This window comes from Venturia canescens, chromosome 3 (assembly GCF_019457755.1).
Source record: "Venturia canescens isolate UGA chromosome 3, ASM1945775v1, whole genome shotgun sequence".
NCBI classification, from domain to species: Eukaryota; Metazoa; Arthropoda; class Insecta; order Hymenoptera; family Ichneumonidae; genus Venturia; species Venturia canescens.
In genome coordinates, this window is record NC_057423.1 from 26832363 (window position 1) to 26854065 (window position 21703).

Here is a 21703-nt window from a genome sequence, read left to right on the forward strand (position 1 = left end):
TTACAGTGTGTGTATTATTTTATAACAGAAAGCATAACGTTTATAGGATACCATGACCGGAACTACAACGAATACTCCACTAGCTAGGTTTAACGTAACCGCTGGCCATCGTTACCGATTTCGAATGATAAATAGTTGTGGATTTACGTGCGCGGTTCAGATGACTATTGAAGGGCATAATTTAACGGTTATAGCGACTGACGGTATTCCGATCAAGCCGGTACTCGCTTCCAGCATCACATCATCCTCTGGTAAACATACAATGTGTCGAGATTCATGGTACTGTAAGATAGTGAATAATACATGATTATAATTAAAAATATTAATTAATTTATTTAAATTGAACACGTCGTGTTATTCGTAAGACACCGATATGTGAACTAACTTTTTTTTCATACATTCTTTCTCGTTGCCTAGCGATGAAACAAATCATAGCATGATATGAAAACTGAGAATTATACTCTCACATACATATACCCTGAGGAAAAAAAGGTCGGGACAAGTACATTGATGGTCCCTTGTTTCCTACCATATCACAAAAAATGTAATGAAAATTCCTTAAAAAAAATTATGAACTGTGATTAATTTCACTATCATAATTCGAAAAGGATTTCACAAATCTTGAAAAAAACGTTACATTAAAAAGAATACCAATCTGTAATTCCAATCTGTAATTTTGAAAAGTGAAAAAAATTCAAATAAAACATGAGAAATGAAAAACCGAAATATCGCGTTTGAAAACATTTTGAAAAACGATGCACCATTCTTCTTATCTTATTCCAACGACTGAATAAATTGAAAAAAAAAATCCATCCAAGTTACGTGCAGCATTAAAATTTATTATATCAATTCAAGGCCAAGTATTTTCTAAGGAATTGAAAGAAGTTACCACTTGAATTACGTGCAGCACTAAAATTTATGATATCAATCGGTGGACAAGTTTTTATTAGTTACTCGAAATTTTGAGATTATTAAATGTTTCTAAGATGCTTTTAAATCCAAAAAAATCACATGAAAGCTAGTCATTTGCTACTCCATGGTGGCAAAGACTTATAAGAAAACTAGCCAAGATATGCCCGCTTCACTGGGCACACAATAGTATCCAACACAGATTTCCGTATGACCTATGTGGTACTGTGTACAGGTATGCTTTTACATTTCTTTACATAGCTTTCGCGCGCGTTTTACAAAATAAAATTTAATCTATCATTCATTTCCTTTTAAGTTAACTCTCTACGAAAGAGAGATTCGTAGAGAACTCTCTACGAAATCTGATACAGAGCGAAAAAAATTGTAGTTAGTAATTTTTTTTCTTTTTATAAAGGGGAAATGCCAAGTTACGCACTACTCGGGTCCTAGCTCGTCCTCCAAGTGTCGGACTCGTCTTGCGACCCTACCGACTAAAACTCCCCTTTCTCTACGTAGCATACGTCTACGTAGATAGCTAGTCCCACTTTGGCCTTATCGTTCAAAACCCATACACATAACCCATACCGTTTTATTGTGAGTTATGCTCTCAAATTTGTCTTCCAGAGTAGCTATTGCCAGGAATCGAACGTATGGAGAGAATAATTTGTCGTTTATTCCGCATTGTGAATGTGAACATTTGATGGCTTCTCAGAGAATTTCTTTATAAACAATATTTTTTGTTATTTTTTCTGACGGCACCAATATCACGAGGCCTTTTGGCGAACTGACGCGTGAGCAAGCTACGTAAAATTGGGCATGAGAGAAACAATCTTCTCTTAAATCGACACCAGCATATTTTAAAGTTTGACCCTGAGATTTGTTTATTGTCATTGCGAAGCATACTTTTAGAGGAAATTGTAATCTTTTAAATTCATGGGGGAGGTTATTGGATATTAAAGGAATACGCGGCCCAAAATTGTGTCTCCTTGAGCACATCCACTTAAAATCGTAGCTTCAATTAAATTTTTATGCATGGCTCTGACTTGCAGCCTTGTGCCATTGCACAGTTTCGGTGGCTTTAGATTCCGAAGTAGCATTACGGGTGAGCCCTTTCGTAAAGTGAGCTTATGGTAAGGCAGGCGCGGTGGATTAAGCCAATTTAAAAACTCTACCGGATAATTCACGGCTTCATCTGCGTTACATACAGTGTCTATCGACTTGTAAATCATTTCTTCTCCATCAAATGATTTTAGCAACATATCGTTAATAAATGCAGCTTGATCGTTTTTTGGAGTAAAAATGGCCCATTCACAAAACCATTCAATCGGTTTATTGTGGATTTGTGGAATTCCCGGATAAATGTGATCTATTAATTCCTGCACGGTACTCACTAATGTGCACAATTCGTCTGGGACCATAATCATACCCCTAGGAAAAAAAAGGTTGGGACAAGTACATTGATGATCTCTTGTTCGCTGGTAATTATATACATCCATAAAAAAAATATGAATTTTTTTTTAATGGTAAAAAAAATACTATATAAAAAAAAATACAGAACAATTCGGGAAAAATTTCACAAATCTTGAAAAAACATTATATTAAAAAAAAAACTAATCTGTATCTATTTTTTGAAGTGTCAAAAGAATCAAATAACAAGTAAAAAATAAAAAACCGAAACATCACGCTTGAAATAATTTTGGAAATCGATGCCTCATTCTTCTGATTTTATTCGAACAGCTAAATCAATTAAAAAAAACTTCCATCTAATTTACGTGCAAGTATTTTCTAATCAATTGAAAACAGTTACCATTTGAGTTACGTACAGAATTAAACTTTATGATATCAATCGAAGGACAAGTAATTTATGAGTAACTCCAAATTTCAACATTGTGGATGTGTTCTTAGAAGCTTTTAAATCAGAAAAAATCACAAGCAAGCTAGTCATTTCTTACTCTATGGTGGCAGAGACTTATAAGAAAATCGATTCTCTTCAGACTTTCAGGAGCTTCTGATCAAGAGACGCGGCAGCGGCTCGATGCCAAGTATTAAAAGGAAAAACTGCAGCGCAAAAGAAAAGCCAGCGCGAGCCCTACCGCTACTCCTATATACGCGAATATGCCGTTTTTATGACGTCACAGAATTTTTAAACGGCTCTCACAAACAAACCATTTTATGAAAAAACCTGAAAATTGGTGATGATTTTTTTCGAATTTTTCCCTCTCTATTGGTCTTTGTTGCAAGTAAATTCGTCCAGTCGATCCTGAGATATGTAACGTTAGTGATTTAAAATCCATCATTTAGGGAACTTTAATTTCTTAGGGACAGACGGGCGTAAGTTAAGCATGTTTACATTTGGACTTACGTCTTTTGCACGATTGTTTACACCTTGTCACGCGCTACGTGACGCACTACGCTGAACGCGGTTATCCCCTCTCCTTGTGCGTCGCCGAGCGAGAGAGACAGAGGATGAGCGCACAGCGGGGGCAATACTAGCTGCTGGTTTACGCATAACATATGTACTGTGACGTGACATTTTGAGCCACGCCACTCGTACGGTTAAGTGTCGACCAGTGGACCGGATTTACGGTCCTACTTGACCGACGCACGCCGACACACGGGGCTGGACCGATCGGAGACTCAACTGGCGTAGGGGCGAAGTATTTTAGTTGGTTTTAGTTTATTAAGTATGATTCTGTCTCTTCGGCGAAACGCATGTAATTTCATTGCGTAACCCGCGAAAACGTGTGAACGCGGTCGAGAGTGTGTCGAGAGAGGAGACTGAGAGAGTTAGAGCCTAATAATTGAATCGTATAATTTTCTTTTTATTGCACTTTGGCCCATTTCACCCTACGTCGTTGCCCTCCCGCGGGAAAACGCGCTAGCGTCTCAGCACCGTTCGTAAAAATATCTTTCTTGATTAAATCGCGTGCTCGAGTGCAGATCCGTATTCCGGGTTTAGTCATCGAAATCTGTGAGTGGGTGTAAAGGACTAGCGCCGGAAAAAGGCCCAACGTCAGTGGCCGCCCGCTAGTCCTCCTACCGTAGCAATCAAGAGTTGCAACCCTACCATCGTATCCTTGGGAACCGCGGTCCGAGTTAAATCGGCGCCTCGTCTAATGGGGTTCGGGTCCGTTTCCGAGTTGGAGGTGCTGAATTTCCTGGTGGTTTAAGAATGGGCCCACCGTGGATTCAGGGACGCTTGGATTCATGAGGGAGGCCTCCCCTCTTTCCGGAGACGAACCCCGAATGGCCCTAGAGGAAGGCGACCAAGGAACGATCATTTGGAAGGACCTGTACTCGAGCGCGGGATTTGAGAACCGTGTCAGCCACATCGATCCTCGTTCGCTGGATCGGAGTGGGGATAACATTCCAACGCAATACGCGAAAAACTCCGAAATACCACGTGAAGCGTGAGGATAGGAGAGACGGAGGATGATCCAGTGCTGGGACGCGGGCGCGTGGCCCTTCGTGGGGGGTAATGAGTGGTGGGGATAGCGCGAATTCGGGAGCTCTTGCCTACGAACGAGGCGAGGGGTCACCAATCTACGATCGATAACCGGTGCCGTGAGTCGAGTGTAAGTGCCCTTTTGGATTACCTTGCTGGTCTTGGCTGATTCGGAGGAACTCTCGGTGAGGTCGTTCCTCTTTTTCTCCATTGTCGTGTTCGACCCCGTGATTCTCCAATTATTTGTCGTTTCCTCTGGAAGTACTGTGGCGTTTGTTATATTTTCTTTGGCGAACCACGCGATCATGATCTGTTGCGATAGTCTCGCGTTCATCTCCGCGTGGCAATAATTATGAGTTTGGAGAATCACGGGGGAAGACAATCACGATCCGAATCAGCCCCTCTTTATTCTGAATTATTTCATTACTATTAAAATATTTTGTGTGAGAATTTTGCGGGTATGGTACGACGAGTACTGCGTCGTACTTTTCCCCGATTTTGTAATATCGTGTTTGCGAACCACCGGGTTTGCTTCAGTCTCTCTCTCAGCGCGCGCTCAAGGCCAGCGTCGTCCTCGCGTGTTTACCTTTTTTCTTGCGCTTCGCGCTCGTCGCGCGGGCTATCTCCAAGCCGATTTTGTTATCTTATGCTCCGGCGTATTATTTTCTATATTTTTCGTAGTCGAGAATCCCTGGCGAAACATTATTCTCTCGTCGGGGTTTATTCTTTTGCGTACGATTAACTCGACATTACATTTTCTTGTGTAACGGGGATCCGTCAAGTTGCCTACAAGCCACGACTCACCGCTGCTTACCTATCCCTTTTGGACTACCTCGCAGCGGTGATTCCCTGCGTGTCATTATCGGAATTTCTTTCTGTCACGTAGGATTAGGACGATGTTATATTTTCTGTTGTAAATGGAATTCGTCAAGTTGCCTACCAGCCACGACGCACCGCTGCTTACCTATCCGTTTCGGACTACCTCGCGGCGGTGATTCCCTACTTTCTTTATCTGTTTTACGTCTTTCGCGTGCGATTAATGCGTCATTACGTTACAATTTTCTTTCGGAAATAGAGACGTCAAGTTGCCTACGAGCCACGACGCACCGCTGCTTACCTATCCTTTTCGGACTACCTCGCAGCGGTGATTCCATACTTTCTTTATCTGTTTGATTTCTTCCGCGTGAAATTATTACGGCATTACATTATAATTTTCTTTTGTAAATGGAGACGTCAAGTTGCCTACACGCCACGACGCACCGCTGCTTACCTATCCGTTTCGGACTACCTCGCAGCGGCGACTCCAGATTTTTTTTAGCGGAGTTCCTTTCCTCGCGTACGGCTGATTCGATAGCCGATTTCGTTTCTTTATGATTTTGTTTATCAGTTCGATCGGATCCAGTTTTGTTACTATTTCTGGTATCATTGAGTTGAGTATCTTTTTTGACCTTTTATGTTATCCCGTGTTGTTACTCTCATCTTGGGCCAGCCCCTCTACCACTTAGTACCTCAGTTGGAGCTGAGTAGCCGGACCGTCCTCGGTCACCTGTGTCGGGTGGCTCGGAAGGTCGTATTTGGCGAGGTAGGGCGAACAATAAGTCGGTATTCCGACGGTACCTCGGTACCTGGCGCCCAGCCCGACCTCGCCGGTACGCCGCCACCCGTTAGCGGGTCAGGTGAGTCGAGAAGGGATAGGTTGGACCCTTTGCGGGGAAAAATCTCGTTACAGTACATATAAGATATATTTTATTATATTAACTAATAATAAAATATAATAATAAAAATTTTATTCAAATTAATATATAATATTATAAAATATATAATGTAATATATATATAATATTATAAAATATACAGGGTGTCCCATTTTAATCTTACACCTGACTTTTCTCGGAAAATATTGCTTGGATCAAATATTGTGTGCAACAAAACTTTTAGGGGTTGATAAAAATTGGTTTGTGGATCCGAATTTCAAAATGGCGACGTTAGAATGGCCGACATGTTTTTTTCGAATGGAAACATAACTTTTTTTCATCATCAAAAAATTTCTCCGCGCAAAACCAACAACTTTTGTTGGAAAAATTTTTTGATTAAGTTCATATATTTTAAGTGAGAACATCATTTTCAACTATTTTAGAGGTATCCAGAATGTACCGCGAAGAGATCTTTAACGTACCAAGTGCAAGTACGTTTGCGTGTAAGGAGCATATCAACGATTTCGTTGGGACTGAAATCAGTCATTGTTGCTAATTTTCAGAATTTTCCTCTAATTTAAGAACTTTTAAAAATTTCGAGAATAAAAATTTTTCTCTGATTTCAGAACCTTTACAAATTTTCGATTTCGTCTCTTGCTAATGGCTGCGGAGTCAGAAGATAAACGTTTCAATCAATTTTTCATCCGTGGGCGATCACAATGACTTTTAAAATAAAAAATTCTTCTCTGAATTACAACTCAAAAGTAGGCGTAAGTCTCGCTTACGTGAACTTATCTTTAAGCGTAAGCCTCGCTTACGATTAAAGGTAAGTTCACTTTGTAAGGGATTAAAGAAAACATCATTGGTAGTACTGACGTAGTCTGACTCCTCCCCTCCACCACATCTATCTAATCCATGCTCCCATGTTTCTTCCTCTTCCTCACATATTCTGCATTTTTTCTCTTCTACCCCCTTCCAATACTGGCCCTCTCTCATTTCGTTCCCCAATCTATATCTCCCTATCCTTCTGTATCTTTCCTCCCCCCAACCTGACCTCAAGTATTTTGGGACTTCCTCTGTTCTTATCTCTCTATACCATCTGTTGTATTTCGAATCCCTTATACTCCTTTCCCTTTCTTCTCTCTGTTCTTCCCTGTCTCTCTCCATCCATTTTTCCATTTTTTGTCTTTCCTCCACCATCCCCTTTTCCCTGCTTTCCTTTCTTCTTTTTTCCCATCCCGATAGCTCCCTGTTTCCTTGCTCTCTCCTTCTAGCCTCTTCCCAACAGATTCTCGCTAATTCGCTTCCCCTCCCCTCCTCTAATTTTTCCCCGTACTTCCATGCCCTCCTAGCCGCTCTTGTCCTTATTTTCTCCCTCTTCGTCTCCTCCCTTACCATGTACCCTGGTGTTGTCCATTCTAAGCCCATCGTCCACCTTATCAAGAGACTCGGTAGAGTCTCGGGACAAGTACATTGACAGCTCTGTCGTCTGCTGGCCTGAGGCTCTCGCCGAGTATACTTTCTCTGAATAAAACGATTCGCCGTGGTGGGGGTAAAATTGGCATGTCATATTGTTCAAATACGAAACTCATAAGTCATCTGAGACTTTGAAAATTGAACTGGAGATTAATTAATAAATTCTCTTTCGATTCCGCCCAAAATGAGCATGATCGGTGGCGTAATTATTGAGAAAAAACTTTGCACGGGCTCAAGATTATGCAAAAGTTACTGATACATTACGAGTTCGACGTATACGTATACGCGTTTTGACGTGAGTTAGTGGTAGTAGAGTTGTATCTCAACGCACTCTGATTGGCTCACTCCATCTGACACACCACGTTCAAACTCCATAAACGTATCCACGGTCACACTCCATGAACGTAACCACGCTCAGACTTCGTCAACGTATATATGTACAACCATCTGTCAGTTTTTGTGATAGCATCATGAACAAACGTAGTTTCGACATAACAAAGTGCGGTCTAAATTTAATTTTAAAAAATGTTTGTTGTTTAGTAGAGTGCATAATATTTATTATTTTAGTAAAAATAGTGATGTGTGTCATAATATTAAGAAAACCGGTCTTTTAATGAATTAAACCGGTATAAAAGCGGCCGCGTAAATGTAGTCTGTGATCCGTGTGTTTTTGGGTGATGCAGATTTTATTATTTCGTTCTATTGAAAATAAGTATTAATTCCTTCAATTGAACCAGTGTGCGAGGGATATTGTCCAGTGTAAATATATCGTCAGTTAAAGCGTGGTTATATGTCATGTGTGTAATTAGATTATGTATACGAGTTCGCTTTGATAGTTGTGTGGTAAGGAATCAGTCGGCGTTTGACGTTACGAAGGCGCGACAAATGTAACGAACGTTCGTATAGTTGGTAAATAATATAAACTTGATAAGTCAAATCAGTTAATCGAAAAGAGTTCTAAAAGTTGAAAGTTGTGAGGAAAAACGTGCGTCAACCTATAACCTCAAATTTTCTTTTTGATGTGAAATGACATGGTTGATAAATAATTAATAAAACAAAAACACACGGAACTGTTAGTATGATGTTAGAAACTTCAATTGAATAAATGTTTTCTAATTTATTTCTTGTGTCATCATTATTTTTGAATATTCCCATATTTTGCTTCCTATTGAGTTTGGCTCTGCTCTTTCCGATCCTTGTTTTGACTCCATCGGTTTGCAGCAGATCGATACATAATATTAATTGGTTGCCTAATATGTGTCCTATGATTTTCTACTATTTCTCCATGCTGATTGTGATAACTTGATTCAAGAGGTTTCCAGTTATGATCATCAAGCGCACATTTTGTACATCAGATTCTCAAAACAGTTTCTGGTCTTGATATAAGTGTAGTTATTCTTTTTCCACCTGGTCTGTCCAGTAATAATTTTGAAACTTGTTCCAAAAAGTCTTTGGATGCTTTTTTTGCTGATAATATTGTAACGGTACGCTTTTATGACGTCACCCGTTACGCGTGTTTTCGAGCTACTAAAAATTTAGGAGCAGGCATGAAATGAACGAGAGATTAAGGATTTGTGTGTAAAATTATAATAATAGTGTTTATTCAAAGTAACTTTATTAAAAAAATGAGAATGCGATGCGAATCGTTGGTGTTTCGTGGTACGAATGAAAATATCTCTCTAATATCAATAACTTGTCCAATTTTAGGTTTTCTTTCTCTAATTTCAATAAACTTGTCCAAGAAACTTGTCCAATTTATGATTTCTCTCTCGAATATCAAGAAACATGTCCAATTGTAATTATTTCTGTTCTCTTTGATAAATTCTTATAAGTTCTGATCTGTGAGATCAGAAATTAATTCCTATTTCTCTCAATTCTCAAATTTAATCAATCCATCTAATTCTCTGCTTCTATACAATTTTAAAGGCTATTGTTGGACTGGCTCAATACAAATCAACTGAGATTGATTAAATTTTTCTTGACGATTAAATTAACTTTTATTTTAATCCGCCCTCGCTTCTTAGAGAATAGTGGAGGCTTATGCTCTCAAAATAAATGATTAATGCTTCCAACAAAAAATAAAAAGGGCAATTTTGAAAATGGTCCTATGCCAAGAATCTTCAGACCCCACGGAATCGCAGGGTCCCCTCCCTCTTTAGCATAGGGAAGATGGATCAAGTTTGAGAATCTCTTCAGACCCCACGGAATCGCAAGGTCCCCTCCCTCTCAAACTGAATGGATAGAAAATCACCCTCGAATCTTTGGCCTGAAGGGAATCACTCAGTCCCCTCCCTCTTGGCGTGATCGGAAAGGAATTTCACCCTCGAATCTTTGGCCTGCACGGAATCGCACAGTCCCCTCCCTCTCGGCGTGAAATTTGGAATTCTTAAGGTTTTGGGTTTGCTGGAGCTTGTTTCCAGAGTCACTACCTCTGTACTAGAGCGAGAGCTGATTCAAGAATGAGCTCCCGTTGCTGCTCCGCACGGCCTTTTATACTGATTTAGACAAAGGAATAATGATCATAATTCAGTCTAAAAATAACTTGGACTTTGATTCTCTTGGAAAATAATCTCGAACCAGAGTTTCGATTCCTAAATTCTGGGATTGGTTCTCCAATTCCCGCTCGAGCTGTAATTGGACAAACTAGAGGCTGTTTTCCCTCGCTTTTGTAAAATAAATGATTTTCGTATAAAATCAACTGCTTTTAGCGAACAAAAATGGTATTTTGCATTTTAAAGCTTAAATAAAGCAAGTTTTCCTTTAATCGACGTTAAATGAATAAATTATGATAACTTCCGATCATTCCCCTGGAACCAAATGCTCGCTCGTGACTGGTCATTTCTGTTGGAGCCAGCACGCAATTGGAGTTTTCCGGACAAGTTTTACCTGAACTCTCTTTATTGTCTTTTCGACTGACTTTTTGATTTGTTTTAATTCATTAATTATTGCCTCTTGTAATTTTTGTATTAATTGAGGTGTTGGAATACAAAAGAAATATAATTATGAAAGAAAAGAGTCGATTTCTATGAGGCGATAGCCTTTACGCCGAGCCACGGAGAGTCGCGTCGAGCGGCTAAGTACGAGCTCGCGTGGCGCGAGGTTCAAATGTCATTTTGTGTGTAGTGAAAAAGGGAGTGCCGTTTCAATATGAAAAGTCGAATCTTCGGAATGCGGTAGGCAAACACAAATTTTGACAACAATACTTATGAAATGACGTGTATGTTGAGTATTCCTATTGTACAAACTGCAAATGTGGAATTATTAGAGAAAAGATTCATTACGATAAGTCTACAGTTGCTCAGTTTTGGATGCGATTAAGTATAATACCTGCCAACATCATGGAAACCTACAGAATTTCTGAATGTTATGTGCGCTATGTCATTTTAATGTAACATCATGACTTTTAACAACTTTTCACTATAATACTATAGATTTGGATCATTGAAATACAGCAAAAATCTGAAAACTATAAAATTTATACACTGTGCTATTCATTTTACTTTTTGACTCTCACTGTAACATAAACATAAAATGAAAAATTCACTACAAAAGTCTTCAGTTCCTCATTTATGGATGGATTTGAAATTGCTGTCTTCCAAACTCATTGCACAGATACATTGAATCGCAGCAGATTCTCCTGAAATTATTTTTCTCCAAAACCAATGAATGTACCTTAAACGTTTTTGAATTCTGTTGCTCTGTTGAATTAAGTACGCTCAATTTTTTTTGCTTCTTTGAGTTCTGACATAATAAATGTTTCCGGGTGCCTTTTTTCGGCCACTGGCATACTTTGGAAATATATTTCATCGGGGGCACGTTTTGGATGACACGAAAATATCTAGATTCAGAATGCAAAAGCGACATTTAAAAATGGACAATTCTGTTGGATTTGTTGTGTCTTGAATTTGATCAATCTTTCCTCTTTTCCTTTCTTTTTTCTAACTTTCTAACGTTATAAGCCGGAAATCATATCTCAGCCCGCAACACATATTTCGGCATGCTCTTGGGTTGCCAATAAGCATAACATATTAAAGTATAAGGAAAGAAATCGCCAAAGTCCCAGGATAGACCTGTGACGAAATATTTCCAGTACAATTTTGACGAAAAATAGGTCTTTTTTCGTGAAAACCAACGTTATAAGCCGAAAATCATAAATAATTTATAGAAATTGAAACCAAAATCCTATAGTCATCTGAACATAAATAAGGAACTTTCGAGAAAAAAGACGTGATATCAAACCATAAACTTCCCCTAGGAAAAAAAAGGTTGGGACAAGTACATTGAAGGTCCCTCGTTTGCTGATAATTCCATCCATAAAAAAAACTTGAAAATTTTTTTTTTTTAATTGTAAAAAAAATTATTTTACAAAAAAAAATACAGAACAATTCGAAAAAAAATTTCAAATCTTGAAAAAACATTATCTTTGAAAATAACTAATCTATATCTATTATTTAAAGTGTCAAAAGAATCAAATAACAAGTAAAAAATAAAAAACCGAAAAATCATGCTTGAAATCATTTTGGAAACCGATGCCTCATTCTTCTTATTTGATCCGAACAACTAAATCAATTGAAAAAATTCCGTCTAATTTACGTGCAGCATTAAAATTTATGATATCAATCGGTGGACAAGTATTTTATTGGAAACTCCAAATTTTGACATTATTAAATTGTACTAAGAAGCTTTTAAATCGAAAAAAATGACATGAAAGCTAGTCATTTGTTACTCTATGGTGACAGAGACTTATAAGAAAATCGATTCTTCTCAGACTTTCAGGATCCTCTGGTATTATTCACAAAATTCGACGTCGATTGGATCGATACAAATTATGTTTAAATATGTGTTAAAACTACTTGTCCGGCCCATCACTATTCATTCAATAAAAAATCAATCATAAAAAAACGAAATTGTACGGCATAATCTGGTTAAACATTTGTTGAAGTGCGATTCATTATTAATTTAATGTTCTTAATAATAATATAAGTTAGTCCTTATTCCGAATGGAATTCGTTCGCTGGAAGAATAAGTGGGAAGTAAAAATTGCCGTTATTGAATATAAACTGGAGAGTTATTTTGGAAGCTAAAACATATGTATTATGTACAATTTTTTTCATTTATCGATGCACAATAATATCCCGTGTATATTGCGAAACAATTTGTTTCCGTTTTTTTATTAAATAAGTGCAATTAAGCAACAATTACTTGAAGATATTTCTCTCAATTCCCTCTGCATGAATACTTGTGAATCATCAGTTCTAGACAAGCACTGATTTTTATTTGGATAAACAATTTGAACGGAAAGTGATGGGCCGGACAAGTACTTTTAACACATATTTAAACATAATTTGTATCGATCCAATCGACGTCGAATTTTGTGAATAATACCAGAGGATCCTGAAAGTCTGAGAAGAATCGATTTTCTTATAAGTCTCTGCCACCATAGAGTAACAAATGACTAGCTTTCATGTCATTTTTTTCGATTTAAAAGCTTCTTAGTACAATTTAATAATGTCAAAATTTGGAGTTTCCAATAAAATACTTGTCCACCGATTGATATCATAAATTTTAATGCTGCACGTAAATTAGACGGAATTTTTTCAATTGATTTAGTTGTTCGAATCAAATAAGAAGAATGAGGCATCGGTTTCCAAAATGATTTCAAGCATGATTTTTCGGTTTTTTATTTTTTACTTGTTATTTGATTCTTTTGACACTTTAAATAATAGATCAAGAGACTCGGTAGAGTCTCGGGACAAGTACATTGACAGCCCTGTCGTCTGCTGGCCTGAGGCTCTCGCCGAGACTATCTTTTCTCTGAATAAAACGATTCGCGGTGGTGGGGGTAAAACTGGCATGTCATTTTCTAGAGTTGCGGAGCCCAAGAGATGTTTTGTTAAGCGAAAATTAGTTTGGAGACTAAATTTCAAAATCGCTTTCGAATGAGCCCGAAACCAACACGATCAGTAGCGTAATTGCTGAGAAAAAACTTTGCACAGGCTCAAGATTATGCAAAAGTTACTAACACATTTAGAAATTTGACGTGTCTGTATATAATACCATCAAAGGCCTCATGTCCCTCGGTCTAACTTCGCGGCGGTGTCGCGGACTGACGTCACATGCCGAGAGCTCGAAAGTCACCAGCCGAAGTTTCACGTCATGTTGACGTTTGGGGTTATGATGTTATGAAGTGCGTGCTGGATAACTAAAAATAATTTTCGTCATCTAACGAAGTGCATATTACTATTTATTTCGTTAAATTTTGTGATATACTAAACCAGTATCAAAGCGGCCGCGTAAATGTAGTCTGTGATATGTGTGCGAAAAAGGATATAAAAAATGCGCTATGCATATATGTCAACGAAAACTTTTCAAGATTTCATTATTTTGTTCGACTGGAAATAAGCGTTAACTAAAATAATCTTTCAATTAAATCAGAGTGCGAGAAATATTGTCCAGTGTAAATATATCGTCAGTAGGCTAGGTTATATATTGAGACGAACTAGAACATAGAGCGTACGGCCTTACCGACGGCAATGAGCGATACGCGTATCACTCAACGAGAGGCGCCAGCGTACGGGCGCGCTTATCGACCCGCACCACATAGATCACCAGAAGAACCAATTTTCATTAATTTCATTGAATAAATCATTTCTCGTCAACAACAAAAGACTGAATTGAATAAGAAATTTTGGTGCGAACTAACCAGTGGCAATGTCAGAGCAAATTCATTTCATAAAATAAGAAAAACTTATCAAACAATCTCAAAGCAATCAATTCAAATTTAAATAGTTTTCGCGCGTCACTGCGACTAAGGCTCGTAAGAGCCAATCAAAAAACTCCGCCAATAGGCGAATTTTTCAATCTCCAATAAGAAAATTACTTAGTCTCCATTGGCGAGTATGAATTATTGCACAGGCGCGGTTCATTAAAACGAAATTTCACTATTGGTCGAAATTAAGCGACCAATAATAAAGTACACCGAGGATAAAATTAGCCAACCAGGAATTTTAGAGCAAACGAAGGTTCGAGATCTTAATAAGCGAGCGAGCCCGCCAAATTATTATGATTATTTCGCGTTGTTGTATCGGCCCAGTATAAAAAGGCATCGAGAGCGAGTCTCAGTAGCCAGTCTTGCCCTCATCACGCTTGACTCGCTTCCGCACGCCGATCTGAGATTGAGCAACTCAGATCCGCACACTCAATTCACCAGCCGATTCTGACTTCGCAACTCAGAATCCGCTTTGCAAAACGTAGATCACCACCGACTCAGTTTGGAAGGGCAGGCCCCATTCGGCTCCGTTTGGGTTCAAGATTTCCACTCTGGGGCACCGATCTGACCAGAAGGGCGGGGACAGTTCGATTTCGTTCTGGACCAAGATTTCTGCCAGATTACCCATCCTTCCCCTGCCAAGAGGGCGGTGACCGTTCGGCTCCGTTCGGTCACAAGATTCTTGGGGGAATCCTTCCTTCCATGCCAGGAGGGCGGGGGCAGTTCGGGTTCGTTCTGCCTTAAGATTCCTGGGTGGACTGAATTCCGGTTGACAGGTGCCAACGTTTAAGGCAAAAACTTAAGATCGACTTGACTTTTGTAAGAAATCAATTATTTAGTGTGCGAAATCGATCATTTAATCTGCGAAATTAATTATTTAATTTGCGAAACCAATTATTTAATTTGCGAAATCAATTATTTAATTTGCAAAATCAATTATTTAGTTTGCGAAATCGATCATTTAATTTATTTTAGTGTGCGAAATCAATCATTTAATTTGCGAAATCAATTATTTAATTTGCAAAATCAATTATTTAGATTGCGAAATCGATCATTTAATTTGCGAAATCAATTATTTAGTGTGCGAAATCAATCATTTAATTTGCGAAATCAATTATTTAATTTGCGAAATCGATTATTTAATTTGCGACATCAATTATTTAGTTTGCGAAATCAATTATTCAGTTTGCGAAATCAATAATTAATTTGCGAAATTGACTCTGTAATTTGCGAAAGTCAGCTCTTTAATTTGCGAGATTGATTCCTTAATTTGGAAAAGTTAATTCTTTAATTTATGAGATCTAATTCTTTACTTGCGGAATTTATCCGTAATTGCGAAAATTGCCGTTCTAAAGGCGAAATCAATGTTTAAAGGCGAGGTCGAGTCATCAGCGTGCGATCATATTTTTATAAAAGAAAAATACCAAAAGCAACAAGGACAAGTCCCTCTGCGCGAACCAAAATTCTCATTGTACATGACTCACAAACCACATTTTGAATAAACTTTTTGTTTCTTCACAGATCTTTCCCCTCACTTTTGTTTTTCTTTCATGCCTGCTCCTTTACTCTATAAGAAGCTCGAATCTACGCGTAACGGGGTGGTCTAACAGAAAAGAGTACCGTTACAACTTTGGCGCCCAACGTGGGGCAGGCATTGCAAAAGGAAAGCAAGGGTATTGACGCTTAAGAGTTCGTTTTTATGAAAATTATTCGAGGGCTAACAATGGCAGAAAATAAAACTCAAACGGATGACGCTACTGCAGATTCCGGATTTCAAAATCCCGATCATGAATTACAAACCAATGATTTCACGATCCCTCCTCCAGGTGCGGGAAATATTTTCAATGAGAGTAGAGCGAATTTTGGGGATGAGTTAGCGGGCAATCAAAAAGAAGAGAATAGATTAGAAGAGTTCGGTACACCTAAATCAGACCGGGGTAAAATAGAATTTGGAGAAGTTAACAATCAATTGTTAGTGAGCCTAGTAGAAACAATGCAAGAGATGAAGAGCCAAGTTCAAAGCATGGCAAATGAAATTGCAAAAAACAATCAAGCGACTAGGGAATTAAAAACCGAGTTTAACGACAAATTGACCGTCATGCATGCCCAAATTGCAGCAGAAGTACACAAGATTTACGACCCTATCAAACGTCATCTCACAGGTCTTACACGCATAGTTCAGGAAAATGAGTCAAAAACCGCGGTACAGGAAGTTAGCATTGCCCAAATTCAATTGGACGTAAACGCGATAAAGAAACGGGTTGAAACATTAGAGAACACCGGTAAATTTCACATTCCTAACACTGAGAGCACTAGGATCATTCCAAGGCCCAGTGAAGAAATTGAGAATGAAGACTCAGAAAATGAAAATGACCATCTAGAAAGGCGGACGTCCCCGAGGGAAATCTCCTTACATTCAAATAAAATTAAAATAAAGCCCCCAACCTTTGACGGTTCGAGTAGCAAACGACCAATTAAATTTATTAAAGAATTTAGGCAATATTGCGAAGTGACAGACCCAACTCTCGGAGAGATGAAATATTTGCTCGGTCAAAGTCTAGAAAAATCAGCTAAAGAATGGTGGGTTTTGGTAGAAGATCAGGTCGATGATTTCGAAGAGCTTGAAAGAAAATTCATAAGTAGATTTTGGAGCCATGAAGTCCAGCGTCGTGTTCGGAAAGAACTTGAATTCGGAAAGTACCCGGAGAAAGATAAAAAATTAACGAGAGTCGAGTATGCGATCCGAACTTTCGGATCAGCTCGAGATTTAGTTCCCCCTCCGAGTGATCGAGACATCGTGGCTTCATTGTCACAACATTTCACCGAGGAAATTAGGGCCACGATCATAAGTCGCGGATTCGAGACCCTCGATAAATTAATCGAATTCTTAGAAAAGTTAGACCAAAGTGGACCGGTAAATGCCACAGTAAAGGAGGAAACGCCTCAGAATCAGAAAAATCAGAATAGCGAACAGCGGCCTTTCCGCATGCCCCCGCAGAATAGCTGGAACAATAGTGGGGGGTATCAGAATAACTCAAATAAGGGCAATTTCAATTGGCAAAATAATCGCCAAAACAATAATGGGTGGAACCAAGGCAGCAACGGAGCCTATAATAGTTGGAATAACCGTTCTTACCACCAAAATCCCGATCAAAGGCCGAATAACGGTGGCTTTAGCCAGCAGAATGGGGGGCAGTACGGGCAAAATCGCCCAAACGCCAATTCAAACCCAAACTGGAGTCCTCCGAATCAAAATCGGGGACCACCCCAAAATAATAGCGGCCCCAGGCCTGTGCCAGGCAATAGCTCGAGACAACCTCCCATTCAGACCATTGAAGTCACATCAGATCCTCAGCCCTCGACCTCGAAGACGGGAAACGAGTAGGCGTTGTACCCGCGCCCAACAGAGAAAAAAAAAAGAGTATACAGACGCGAGGTACAACGAGAAAGAAAGCGAATAATGGCATAAATGGAGAGATAGAGGCACAGCCCATGAATGAAATTGCGATTAACACAATTTTTAGCGATACCCGGGAATTTTTATTAGGAGAGGAAGTCAATGAAGAGGAAGTCCCAATAATCGAATGTCCTGAGATTTATGCTAAAATCGAGGGAATTCAGGTGACGGCTCTCGTTGATTCGGGTTCCAAAGTAACCACGATCTCGGAGGAGTTTTATCTTGAAAACAGAGACATTTTGAAAAATTGTCCTCTTTTGCCTGTGACGGGAGTCACGGTGAAGGGAGCAATTAAGGGAAAAGTGACAAGGATTAAACATCAAATAATGGCTGCAACGCAAATTGGAGAAATTAAAACCTACATAAACTATTTGATCATACCTGGCTTAATAAGAGATGTATTATTGGGAGTAGACTCGCTCCAACCTTTAAAGAGTTTGATTGATCTGGGAGAAATGAGTCTCCAAGTAAAATATAATGAAATCACTCAAAAAATACCCACGGTGGGGTCATTAAAGAAAAGAAAAATGATTAAAGACGAGAGTATGGGAGAAAAGAAAATTGAAGAAAGAATGGAGACAGTTTTGATTGAAAAGAAATTAAAAACAGTGGGAGAAATTAAAGAAGAAAAAAATAAAGATAATGCGATGGGTGAAGAAACCAAGGAGAAGTATGTTGAAAAGGGGGAAGATAAAAGAATAAAAGAGAATAACGAAGAAGAAGTAAAAATAAGTAAAGTAAAAGAGGACGATGAGATAAAAAAGGAAGATAAATCAGTAATGAAAAAAAACTATGAAGAAGAAAAGGGGGAGAAAATCAAAACTGTCAAAGGAGGGAAAGAACTAAAAGGGGGTAACCACTTTGAAAATAAAACTATTGAGCCAGATATGAGAGAAAAAGGTGTGCAGCTAATCCAGAATTTGAATTACCCGGGAGAGAATAATGATGCAATTACTTGGGAAGAAATAAATGAAATCGTTGATCAGTCCGAAATCCCCGAAAATGAGAAACAGATTCACAGACAAATTTTGTGGCATCGAAAACATGTGTTCCGGAAAAACACGGGTAGAATCTCTGTGTATCAACACGAATTAAAAATCACAACAGATACACCTGTAGTGGCGCATGCATATGATGTTCCATTAGTACATCGGGATAAAGTTGATAAAGAGATTGAGAAATTGATCAAATATGAGATAATTCAAAGGTCGAGTAGTCCATGGGTCAACCCCATAATACCAGTGATCAAAAAAGACGACTCTGTTAGAATCTGCCTAGACGCAAGAAAATTGAATCAAGTAATGGAGAGTAGCCATGAATCGGTTCCAAACATTGATGAGGTGTTTCAAAAATGTCACTCTGCTAAAATCATGACGACACTGGACTTGACAAATAGTTTTTGGCAAATACCATTGCACCCTGATTCGATGAAATACACAGCTTTCAGATACCGTGGTCGAGTATATGAATTTAAAGTCACGCCTTTCGGATTGAAGACAAGCACGGCGGCCTTATTACGGGGTTTAGATATTGTATTACAGGGTCTCGGAGACCACGTGATAAATTTCGTTGATGATTTGCTATGCTTTTCCTCCAGCTTTGAGGAACATATGAAACATCTAGATGAATTGCTAGAGAGATTAGAAAGTCACGGAATGACCATCAAATTAAAGAAGGCGAGATTCTTCCGCAAAGAAGTTGAATTTCTGGGACACATTTTAACCACCGAGGGTATAAAACCCCAGCCAGAAAAAATACAGGCTATTCATGATTTTCCAGCTCCGCGAAATTTAAAGCAATTAAGGGGTTTTCTCGGGCTAATAAATTATTATACAAAATTCACGAAAAATCATGCAGCAGAGACGATCCCTCTTTTAAAATTATTAAGAAAAGAAACAAAATGGAATTGGGGAGATGAAGAAAGAATCGCTTTTCAAAAAATCAAAGAATTATTCATGAATGACATCTTGCTTAAACATCCGGACCCAAATAAAGAATACATGTTACAAACCGACGCGAGTCATTATGCGTTGGGAGGCACTCTCGCCCAATATGATCATAATAACGAATTGTCAGTGGTCATGTTTGTTAGTAGGACGCTGAAAGGACCTGAGCTAGCGTACACCACTACAGAAAAAGAATTGCTCGCGATCGTATGGTCATTAAAGAAATTGAGAACGTATCTTTTTGGGGCGAAAATTCGAGTCATTACAGACCACCAAGCTATAACTTTCTTGAAAAATAGTCAATTGTTGAGTGAACGACTAACACGATGGATTTTGGCTATCCAGGATTATGATATAAAGTTTGAATATTGTCCTGGAGCACGAAATGTTGTCGCGGATGTTTTAAGTCGTGTAAATCCACCGGATACGGGGGGCAGACGGGGAAAAGAACTAATTATTAACACCATGCTTGCTACAAAACCTTCCCGAGAGTTAGAACAAATGATTAAGAATATGGGAGACTGGCAAACGAGGGATGAAAATCTCCGTCAAATAAAAGTTAAAGTTGAGAACCAAGAGAACCCTGAAAATAGTAAATTTGAAATAAACAATAACATTTTGTTGAAATCAAGTAAAATCATGCTACCAAAAAGAATATTCCGTCAATTAGTCTCAGAAACACATCAAATGTATGGCCACATTGGTGCCAAGAAAGTTTGGAAAATAATTCAGGAAGATTTCGCTTATCAAAAAATGTATCACTTAGTAAGAAAAATCCTCGCTTATTGTGATTCGTGTCAACGGAATAAAGTCGCGAATCAGCACTCGTATGCCGCACAGCAAAATATCATTCCCGAGGGGCCAGGAGATATCGTGTCGATCGATTATTTTGGTCCCTTGCCACCCTCTCAAGGGGGAATGAAACACATCCTCGTCACAATAGATGCTTTCTCAAAATTCGTAGTACTATATCCTTTAAAAGCCGCAACTGCTCCAGCCACAATAAACAAAATTTTCAACCATTATATCCCTGAACATGGTAAACCAAGAAAGTTGCAGTTTGATCACGGGACTCAATTCACTTCTCGTCTTTGGTTACAAAAATTAGCGAGCGAGGGAATCCAACCTATCTTTTCATCCATTAGACATCCCCAGGGCAATATTGTTGAGAGGGTTAATCGAGAAATAGGCAGGTTTTTCCGAACATTTTTAGTCGAAAAACATACGGACTGGATTAAATGGGTAGCAGTCATTCAAGATTGCATGAACGAAACCTACCATGAGACAACCGAAATGACCCCAATAGAAATTCAAAAGAATGAAAAGCCGAAAAGAATCTGGAATAATTGGTTGAAGATAAAAAAAAATGATAACCTAACGAATGAACATGACGATCCGGTCGAAAGAAGACTCATGTTGGCGCGAAACAGAATCGAAAGAAAAGGGCGGCGAAGAGCCGAAAAATTTGACCGAAGCCATAAGTTAATTCAATTTCAAGTTGGCGATTTAGTCTTAGCGAAAGCTTGTAACGTGAGCGACCCTGTCAACAAAAAGATGGGAAAATTTTTCTCAATATACGAGGGCCCATATAAGATTAAAAAGCAAGTCGCCACAGCGACATTTATAATTGAAAACCCTGAAAATGGCGTGGAAAGGGGCATGTACCATACCGCGAATTTAAAAAAGTACGAAATTCAAATGGAAAATGAAAATGACGAATAGTGTCGCTACATTGGAACGTTGACATGAGAAAAATCAAAAAATTTCACGGTTTGGAAAGATTCTCGGGAAAGAACGGTCATGTTACCCTATATTCTCTACGGACTACTCTTGCAGTGACCGACTTCACACCTCAGAAAAAATTTTCGAGCAATTTGTCCCTTTAAACCAGAGCCACATGTATAGCAGACGTTCACGAGCAAAAATTGAAGAAAAGTTAAGGAAATAAGGTAAACTCTCCACTTAAATCGTATTAAAACAATGAATTAAGTAGACGGAAAGGGTCTAG

The 21703-nt window shown here is 38.6% G+C and overlaps 1 protein-coding gene across 1 annotated transcript in view; it reads left to right on the plus strand.

Moving 5' to 3' along the window:
• The window catches only part of LOC122408579 (laccase-like), an 885959-nt gene that overhangs the window by 404159 nt on the left and 460097 nt on the right, over positions 1-21703 (plus strand). Inside the window, exon 3 of the mRNA XM_043415437.1 lies at positions 47-251. Coding sequence (XP_043271372.1) covers positions 47-251 — 205 coding nt within the window. The remainder of the gene's footprint in view (positions 1-46; positions 252-21703) is intronic.